Source organism: Tubulanus polymorphus, chromosome 1, assembly GCF_964204645.1.
Source record: "Tubulanus polymorphus chromosome 1, tnTubPoly1.2, whole genome shotgun sequence".
Taxonomy (NCBI): domain Eukaryota; kingdom Metazoa; phylum Nemertea; class Palaeonemertea; order Tubulaniformes; family Tubulanidae; genus Tubulanus; species Tubulanus polymorphus.
In genome coordinates, this window is record NC_134025.1 from 21795725 (window position 1) to 21806470 (window position 10746).

The window sequence follows — 10746 nt, forward strand, 5'->3', positions numbered from 1 at the left end:
ATCGATTAAGTATTTCTATTTGTTAATTCAATTGATATGATTGTGAAAAATGGCAAATCCTTTTTGAGGTATTGTACAGATGAGTGACACTATAGGGAGAGACGAAAGAGTTGAGGAGGCTTGATGGGAGGGCATTAAGGGAGGGCTTGGTGGGTGGGCATTGTGGGAGGGATGGGGTCAGGGCGGGAGGGAGGGCGGGAGGGATGGTTCTTGGAGGGCGGGAAGGAAGGGGTCTGGGAGGGCGGGAGGGAAGGGGTCTGGGAGGGCGGGAGGGAAGGGGTCTGGGAGGGCGGGAGGGAAGGGGTCTAGGAAGGCGGGAGGGAAGGGTTCTGGGAGGGCGGGAGGGAAGGTGTTTGGGAGGGCGGGAGGGAGGGGGTCTGGGAGGGCGGGAGGGAAGGGGTCTGGGAGGACGGGAGGGATAGGGTCTGGGATGGTTGGGACGGGAGGTTAGATGAGTTGAAGTGTTACGATGTTATAGTTAGACGGATGGGAATTGTGAAGATGAGAGAACAAAATCACTGTTCAATCACAGGATGAAGTAATGCAGTGATTTGTACTCTGTATCTGCACATAATGTTACACGTATCTGTAACTGTTCAATCAGTTCGAAATCTTCAGCAAAATTGTGTACACATTTGATTGTGACGAAGGAGCATAATTGATAGCGATTGTGTTATTGACACTAGGGACCAGTTTCTGATTAATTGAAAACTTTTGAGATGTTACTTGTCATTGATCATTGTTCCTCTTTCTTTTCAGAATGAAATAAAATGAAATAAACGCAATAGAATCTACTAACTAAAAGTTAAGTTCAAAGCTAATGATGAATTTCTCTACAGAATTCTTCAGAGTCTCTATCGATGTCTTGAATTAAAAACTGCTGTTTTACTCTCATTTCAGATCACACAGCACCGGCATCAATATTCATTATCTATCTGTTTATTTTAGATCACAGCAGTTTGAGGTGAGTTTTCAATCATTTAAATCCTGATCGAAGTTGAATTTATCAACGTCTTATGTTTTTCATATACATATTTTTTCACAGTGGACAGAGCGATGAAGGTTTTAGCGCCCAACAGCCGACCTCTAATACCGTTAAAGCTTAAAAATGTTGAGGAAAATGGTGAGATATGGTTCGAAATTGCTCATATTTCATATCATTTTATGTAATGTATGCTTCTCTACGACGTTTGTATTTTAGGAGCCAAAATGAAGGTGAACCATTGCAAATCTGCAAAAACTCCAAGTCAGAAGTGTAGAGTTTTCGATTTATTGCAGTTACTTGTGGTATTATATGTAAATAATTTTCTCATAATTGCACAATTCAACCTGGTTCTTGTTTGTTAAAAACTGTATACTTCAATTATCTGTCTTAATTTTTTCAGGAAATCATCAGTGCTCTTCGTGACATTATGGCTCTTGGAATTGAAATCCTGTTAGAAATGGAAATAGTATGCATGGTCAAAATGGTACTAAACTACAGCGATAATCTGGTGAGTTTTTCATCCCGCCACTGTGCTTTTTATTTTATAATAACCTGACAATATATTATTCTGTACAGTATTTTTATGTGTCATTCTCTCAAAAGTTTTGTAAGAAGTGCTGCTGCTGCTGCTGCTGCTGCTGCTGCTGCTGCTGCATCCCATCCCCTTTCAAAATCCCCTTGGGAAATATTGCGGACAATATGCTACAAATATCAAAACAGGTAAGGAAAATTTTCAGAATAGCAAACACATAAGTGATGTTTCTTAATTAAACTAATCAATTTCTCTTTACAGAATGAAATCCATACAGCACCAGAATTTACAGCTAATAAGCCCTGGTTCAAAGTTCACCTCAAACATATTGCTAGATCCTCCTCGCATGCATCCTGATAATTCTGCCAACAAGTGAGACGAAAGCTGTGAGCTTCAATCTGAAACAGCTCTCATTTCATAAAAATTTAACTTACAATTTATAGCATTTATGCATTTGTATTTTAGGAACCAAAATAAGCGGAAACTTTGACAGAATCTGTAAACACTGATGCTAGGCATTCACTGATGGACATTGATTTAGATCCTCTCATTTCGAAACAAGCACCGGTAAATATCTCTGCAGATTCCAGTCTCTATAAAACTTACTGTTTGACTAAATATATGAAGTTATTTTCTGATAAAAAATTTTTCTTTTATGACAATCCAGTTCCATAAATGGAATGAATGACTTCTGAGCGAGAAACTTGAAATATTTCCACCAGATTTAAACACCATGGAACTATAGTCAGATATTGATCAGTTAAGGTGAATTTTCAATCACTTCTATCCTGGTAAAAGTTAAAATTATGAAGTCAAAATTATGCAACTTTTGTACTTTAGGGGCCAAAATAAAACTGAACCTCAGCAAATCTGCAAACAGTAGACATTGCGTTTTAGAAATCAATTGGTAAGTATTATTTCAATTGATTGGTGTAATTTGTGGTGATTTATCAGTTATAGACGTTATCATTTTTTTGTCAATAAATATATCTTTCAAATCAAGTTAGGAAAATGTTTTTGGTTTCTGATCGGTTAATGTCAGCAGATTTTTTACATTTTATTTTAGAGTATATTCTATAGCTACCATCAGACTCCTCAGAAATCTGCATATACTCAACACATGGTGGGTTTTCAGTCCATAGAACATGAACAAGCTGCATTTTCTATTCATTTCACTAATTATGTTCTGGTATAATCTTTCTCTTTCCAGAATGCTGTGAACCCGTCACACATTGTGCTGGAACAATGTAAAATATTCACGTTCAAATAATGAGGAAGCTCGTTATTGTTGCTGGGACTGCTATTTCATGAGAAACTAAGTAATTTTCACTTTACAATTCAACCTAATAGACTATACAACTGTACGGTTCAATCATACATGTATTAATTTTTTCAGGAAATCGTCAGTGCTCTTAACTTTATGACATTATGGCTCTTGGGAAGTGAAATCCTGCTGAAAATTGCAATAGTCTTCATGGTCAAAAGGCACTAAACTAATCCGATAAAAGTCTGGAAATGGTGAGTTTTGCTCTAAATTTGATAATTTGATTATCTATACAGTATCTATATAATATTATTCCATACAGTATTTCTATGTGTCAATTTCTCAAAAGCTTTGTAAGAAGTGCTGCTGCTGCTGCTGCTGCTGTAGCCCCTATCAAGATCTCCTCGCGATATATCATTGACAATTAGCTACAATAATCGAAACAGGTAAGCAAAATAGTAATTTTCAGAATAGCAGACATACATGTGATGTTTCTTTGTTTCATCACTAGAATTTACAGCTTCTGAAATTTACAGCAAGACCTGGTTCAAAGTTCCCCTCGAACATATTGCTAGATTCTCCTCACATGTAGCCTAAAAATTCTGCAAACAAGTGAGACAAAAGCTGTGAGCTTCAATCTGAAACAGATCCTAGTTCATAACAACTTGTGAACACTAAATGCTAGGCATTCACTGCAGATTTGTGAATGATGGACATATCTTTAGATCCTCGAAACAAGCACCGTCTGTGCAGATTCCAGTCTCTATTAGACTTACTGCTGTTTGACTGTGAATGTATGAGGTCATTTCCTGTTAAAGTTATTCATCATTATAGTCAAGAATTTGAAATCATTCCACTAGAATTAAACACCATGGAATAACAGATGATGTGATTTTTCAATCACTTTTTTCCTGCTCAAATTTAGAATTATTTAGAATTAAACAAAGGGGCCAAAATAAAGCCGAACCTTTGCAAATCTGCAAACATTAAGGGGCGTTTCATTAAGTTCAAGGTCCTACCTTGTGTACGAACATCGTACTATATTGCCGATGACCTACCTTGCGTATGCATTGATTGATCAAATAGTATAAAACATAAACAAACACCTGTTGTCTACTGGTCAGTTTATTATAGTATAAATAAATTCTTTTATTTGAGATTAATTTTTTTTTCCAGTAAATCCCCAGTACTCTTAACTTTATGAAATGAAATCCTGCTCGAGATGGAAATGGTCTGCATGGTCAAAATGGTACAACACTTAAAAAGACCAAGAATAATTAAACACCATTATTCAATCTTTGGAAAGCTATACGGTATAAAACTCTTATGAAATTCCCACTTGACTGTTAATTCAATCCAATTTTGATGTAATATTTGCAGACGCAAGTTTTCTCTATTCTAGGACAATGGGGCCATTTGACTGGGACACGGACCAAGACACCATCTACATGTACCTTGAGATTGATATACTGCCACGCAATTTTAAAGTTTTAAGACAAATGAAAACTTTTATATTGTGCCTGCAATTTTAAAGTTTAAAGCCAAATGAAAATTTTTATATTGTGCCTGCAATTTTAATGTTTAAAGCCAATGAACATTTGTATATTGTGCCGGCCTGTTCGGACCTACTGTTGTTCTGTTTGTAATGGTTTCATTGACAGCGAATCTTGTATCCATAAAATCAATGGGGGTCATCCCATGATACGCCTCACAATGCTGTGACGTCATTTTTGCTGTAGAATAGCCTGTTCACTCTGGGGCGTAGAAATAAACGATTAAAACCTGCTATATACAAATTTGAAAGATTAGACACGTAATTTATTTATCAAGAATCAAATTAAACTTAAGTAAATGAAGAAATAACTAGAACAACCGATGCACAAAATAACAAAACCTCTCAACCAAGCACTTAACACCCCCCCCCCCCCCGGGTTCTACTCTTGAATTCTCTACTTTTTCAATTCACTTTTCTTCCTATTCCCCCTGTTTTAGTTATTTCTTCACATCTGACAATGGTCTCTAGAGAGACTCCAAAACGTTGTGTCTTAATTCTTTTTGAATAAAATTGAAATTGAAGTTTAACAATGGGCTTTCTGAGATGGATCAAGGGCATGAGATATTTTACATACTCCATTTAATTGCATTAAAGTAGTTCGTAATTGTTTCTACCTCAGAATCCAGTTCCACTGTTCTGGACATGTTTGTATAAACAATGAACCAGATATTTTACATACTCCATCCATTTAATCGCATTAAAGTAGTTCGTAATTGTTTCTACCTCAGAATCCAGTTCCACTGTTCTGGACATGTTTGTATAAACAATGAACCAGCTTAATTCGTATCTTTTTTCTACGCACTAGACATACGGATTATTGTTAATTCGTATGGTCTTAGTTATGAATAATTCGTAGAATTAACGATTCCGTTAATTCGTAGAAACTACGCATAATAACCAGATAAAAATTCTTTCCTCTTGCATTAGAACAAACGCTGCGGCCACGCCCATTCACTGTTCACTGACAAGTAATTGATAAGTTTGCTTATCACTGCCAGGAGGCAGAACAATGGGATAAGAATTACGCGTCGTATTTTCTTTTGTTTTCAAGAAAAGGGACCGTGTATATGGCTAAGATTTAAGAATTACGAAATGTGAATTGGCCGATGGAAATTAAAGGAACAAACGAAAAATCGGGACCTTTCATTTTTATACGAATTAACCGTCGACGAATTGTCGAGTTTGTGTAAAGTTGACAAATATTGACGGGTTTTCTTTTATCATGGGACTTTATTTTGTATGAGCTGTTGTGATCGGGTTATTTGAAATAAATAAGATATTTTCTCTGTTGTTCCATTTATGATTACAGACGCCAGCAGTTTCATACACTTTGCGTCGCGTATGATAAACCTTACGTACCTACATCCCATTGGTTCGGTTTCATATAAATGATTTATTCAAACAATATTCATTGATCAGGCAAATTAATCGGGTAAAGTCTTTAAAAGAAACTAAGCCCGGGGTATGGAACACCATCCTAAAACTCTACATCGCATTTTTTGCAACCAAACTTGCGAGTTGGTTGTATAAGATTGAAAGTTGGTCGTAAAATTCGAGTACGTTGTCAAAATGCGATGTAGAGTTTTTGCTAGGATGACGTTCCATACCAATTCCAACAATTGCGTTAGAACATATTTTGTTTTGAAGAAAAAATCCGTAGTATAAAATTGTAGTATCCGTAGTATCAAAGTATAAGATTGTGAAAGAAGAAAACAACAATAACAACAAACAGACAAAAAACAGAAATGTTTGACACAAAGATGTGCACTAACAGAAAAATAATAAAAGGAGAGAGAAGTAATACGATGTCTAACATATATATATATATATATATATATATATATATATATATATATATATATATATATATATATATATATATATATATATATATATATATATATATATATATATATATATATATATATATATATATATATATATATATATATATATATATATATATATATATATATATATATATATATATATATAAGTATATAAGTGATATTTACAAGCCCATGATGTATGAATTTCGCAATATTTAAGAAGATTTGTGTATGTGTATGAAACTGCAGAACGGTCCTTTTGTAAAAAGTTTTGAAAAAAAATATTTATGTATTTTTTGTGGGTAATTTTATCGCGAATTAAATACCGGGTATTAGAAGTGGAAGGAAAAGTGAGTGATTTGCTACGGTATATGCAGTTACCGGATAGAGTTAGGGCTTTTGACGAAGTTGACCACAAATTATATTCGATCCTTCATGACTGGCAGATGCTGAAAACCCATTCCATTACACGGCTTGTTTTGTCTATTTTCAACCTCCGAAAAATGAACTACAGTGTATTAAACTACGGCTTACAAAAAATTCTGTAAATTCGACCGCCGATCACACAACTTTGTACGGGGTCATTCATTTATTACGTACGCAGGGTAAAGGTAGGGTCAATTCTTCAGAAGAGTGACAGATTCGTTCAGTAGGTAGGTAGCTATTATCGTAAAGAGTATGTACGCAACAGTTCGTACGTTTTTCTGATAAAATAAATTATTTGTTCATCAAACCACCTTTGTTGTTTTGATACGTTTTTGCCGCGGCAGGGTTTCTGTGCAACAATTTGCTATCACGCGACAAAGATTCTCGTTCGCGTCGGCAAGTGCAGCGAGACCCTGACTTGAGAGGATGTTCACGGAATTGAAACTGGGAATCGGGAGTTAAAAAAGAGGCTGACAAATAATTTAAAAAAGAGGCTGACAAATAATTTCATGATTTTAACGATGTTTTATTCCAAAATAAAACCCCCTGTTTCGCTCCCCGGCAGGTGTGGTGGGTCTGTCAAGGAAGGGACACTCCCTCGATCGAAAAATCAAATGAAATCTACCAACCAAATAAATAACATCTTAGGATCTGAATCGTACGCACGTTAAAGGGATCAAGGATTCTTGAAAGGTGGCGCACCTTGAGATAATTAGCGCAATTCCACGATCCATTCCACGGAATCAACCTAGGGGGTCGGGGCGCTCTCCCCTAGAAAGAAAATTTTGAAAATCAGATCCCTTTTAGATTGCACTTCCTGCATTCTGGTGATCAAATATTAGACTGTTAGAAATTGTGTTAAGTGTACGTATCTACTAGTAGGATGCACAACGGATGATAAAAATTGAAGGACACTTGACGGAAAAAAGGGGGCACCCTCCATCACTGTGTTGTGATACGATAATTAATTGGTTGCCTGTCCCGAAGATAGAGACCGGTAACCAGTCTACGATACGAAATCATGAAGGGCACTTTCTAAAAAGGAGCGTTCGTTCGAACAGAAAACCGCCCTTACATATATATTGCCAGTACCAGATACTGCAAATCCTGGTGCAGCGGCATCTGATCTAAGACCATTTATTTGGAAAAAAATCATATTTAAGATTTATTCTTTTTCAATGGGGAAAAAATGTCCCTTTTTTCGCGGTGAAAAAGCGTGATCATTTTTCTTTTTCAAAAAAGCTCTGCACGGGCCTGCCTGGTACAAACCCAGAGAAGTTGAATTCTTTTGCGTATTTCAGAAATTATTTTGAATCGAAAATCGCGAATGTCAATCCCTTTTAGTTTGTTCATACCAAATCCGTTGAATTATTACCATTTACGCGTAGTGCGAAGATCTTACATTCTTTGACATTTGTAACCTTTGTTTACCCCGATAGCTGAGGTCAATTAACGGACCAACGGTTTAATATATGTGTATAACTGTATCAGAACTTAAATATGTTTGCAGATATGCTCTAGTACATTTACTTTATAAATATATCATCGGGACTCTATATACTGACTTAATAACATTGATCATAGGCAGTCACGGTAAAGTCAGTACACATAAGGTGGTAACCATACGGCCTTTTATCAAAACCTCTTCAATTATTAAAACGAACAGTGATATTAACAAACCGGGGAGAAACCGTACTGGTTCGTATATAGAGGCAGACGCTTCTTTCATATTGAATAATACTAAAAGACTGTAACTGGAGAACATTGAAAGACGGCGAAAACTCGTCTGGCACACTGTGTTAACAACAATCATTCAATATTCAAACAGAACTTGTGATCGATATCGGCGTGTTTTTCATTGGGAGATTCGCCGCGACAACTCAGCGTTGGAAATTAGCGAATCTTTTGATGAGATTTCTTACAAGAATACGATGAAAATTATCAATTGGTGACAGAAACCGAAGATTTATATCGAAAAACGTATTTTTAAATTGTTCAAATAAGATACATTACGGAAATGGCAGAAGCTCGTGCAGCTGCGACGGTCACAGTAAATTCCGCTTCAACTCAAGGTAGTCTCAACAGAAGCGCACTCGCGGCTTCGCCTCCGCTTATGGAAACTAACTCGTCTAGAGCCGATTACGAACAAAAAGCTCAAATAACTGCCGTGAAGATAAGTCCGAAACAGGTAAGTAAAAATGAGTAGTACTTTCACCCTGATATACATCTAATCAATATAAGTCATACATTTGATATCGAAATATTAATGCTTGTATCTTACTGAAATACTATGTTTGGGAGCATTATTGATTACTTTAATGAATTATTTCCATCACGTGGCATTCCTAAGGCGAGACATGCGTTGAAGGAAAATTATGAAGATCCCGTCAGTAATAGAGAAAACTGGTGGCGTTGTACTATCAGAGTACGTATAATCAATCATCTTTTTGTTTTAACGAAAATAAGAAATTAAGATCGTTCTTCATAGGCCCTATAGTTGACATCAAAATACTACGGCGTTATTCTTTAGGAAACGCCAGTCCCGGGAGCTTACGAGGTCCAGGATTTCATCACGCTCTACAATAAGAACCCGATAAAACAATCGTACAGATTCAAATCAGACGGCCGAAGACGTGACCCCAACCCACACGGCAAAGGGGCGACCTTGTTACCGGGAGCTTATAACAGAAAAGATTTCATAGAAGAGTAAGTTGTTAATCCGTTAATCCGTCATAGCTGTTGTCCGTAAATATATCGATTATAATGTTATCGTGCATGGATTTCTTTTAAAGATTGGAGACTCTGCCGCTGACGTACAACTTCAAATCCACTGGTCGAAAAGGAAAAGATTTGCTGAACAGAGGGATCAAAGATAAGGTCTATAGGCATTTAACATTTATTTCAGAAAAAACCAAATCAATTTACTTTTACCTATTTAAGTTAAACAAGAAAGTTCTTGGGCGGATCCAGACAAGAGCACAATGAGGCACGTGCTCCCGTCGCAATTCGACCGTACCCTTTTGTAAATGCAATGGAAATATTTTTCAAGACGATATTCTTCTTTCTCTGCCCGAAACCCATAGTTTAGTTTAGTTTAGTTTATTGCTCCAAAAAAGATATACAATTTTTCCGAGCATAACAAAATAGTATGAATAGTATAAATATAAAAGCTGGCAAATTTATACATATTAATAGCCCTAGCCCTAAGGACAGCAGTCCGCAGCGCGAGACTATTCACATAATATCCATCAAGCGCCTTAGAAATCGTATGGAAAGGCAATCAGTTTAAAGATTCTCTATTCCAGGATATCAACGTAAGCCCGAATAAGTATCCGATAGAAAACTATCTTTCAATGACAGCAGAGCGACTCCCTTCAAAGTAAGTAAACCTAATAAGATGTATATATTTTTTCTTCAATATGGTCACCTCGCCTGTGGTCAGTAAAAATTGTATTTGTACCTAATAACTATTTTCCATCTTTATTAAGGCATATGGTCTTTAAATCACAACAACAAAGGTTTCCAACTATATATTTCCGCCCAGTAAGTCTCAGTGTGTATTTATTTATTAACAGTTACAATTGATTATCTTTCTAATCTAATTGTTTCGATATTTTTCATCGCTACACAGAAAGACGGGCCACCTCCTGGAGCGTATGAACCTAGAATAACGATAGGATCACGTTGTGTATCGTCAAGTTTCAAGTCTAAAACGCCCAGGTTTCGATCGCCCAATACGGTAAGCTTCCTGATGCAAGAAAAGGAAGCCAAAATTCTCGTCAGAAGTTGTGTGAAATTGCTGCTCTTTGTACGGATTTCAAAAATCTTACGCAGGAGCATAGATAGTTAGAACCAAATGCGCATACATTATCTAAACATTTTTTTTTCAGAAAGTTCCAGGTCCAGGAACTTACGAGAAAACCAATCATGTACCGATGCCAAATACTATTGCAAAGATGGGACGTCAGCACGGCCTCTTTTTTAGTAGCGCATTTGAAACCTAACGTAGTTTGAACTAAGATTTCTCAGTATAGGTCATGTGTATATTCACATTGTTTTGCGTCCGTCACTTTGAATTGATTGTTGCACTTTTTTCATACACGGGATATATGCTATCATGGTTTGAATAAATGTAAATAAAGTTTGTTTTGGTTT

General features: G+C 36.3%; 2 protein-coding genes across 3 annotated transcripts in view; both read left to right on the plus strand.

The window, feature by feature from the left end:
• Positions 1–10746, plus strand: part of LOC141898129 (ubiquitin-ribosomal protein eS31 fusion protein) — a 147561-nt gene that overhangs the window by 117057 nt on the left and 19758 nt on the right. The gene's annotated exons all lie outside the window — the stretch shown is intronic.
• LOC141898127 (protein STPG4-like) lies at positions 8606–10720 on the plus strand. The gene is made up of 8 exons (XM_074783955.1): positions 8606–8779; positions 8942–9016; positions 9122–9297; positions 9384–9468; positions 9897–9970; positions 10080–10134; positions 10223–10330; positions 10482–10720. Exons 1-8 carry the CDS (start codon positions 8609–8611, stop codon positions 10593–10595), a joined length of 858 nt encoding a protein of 285 aa, XP_074640056.1. The 5' UTR covers positions 8606–8608; the 3' UTR covers positions 10596–10720.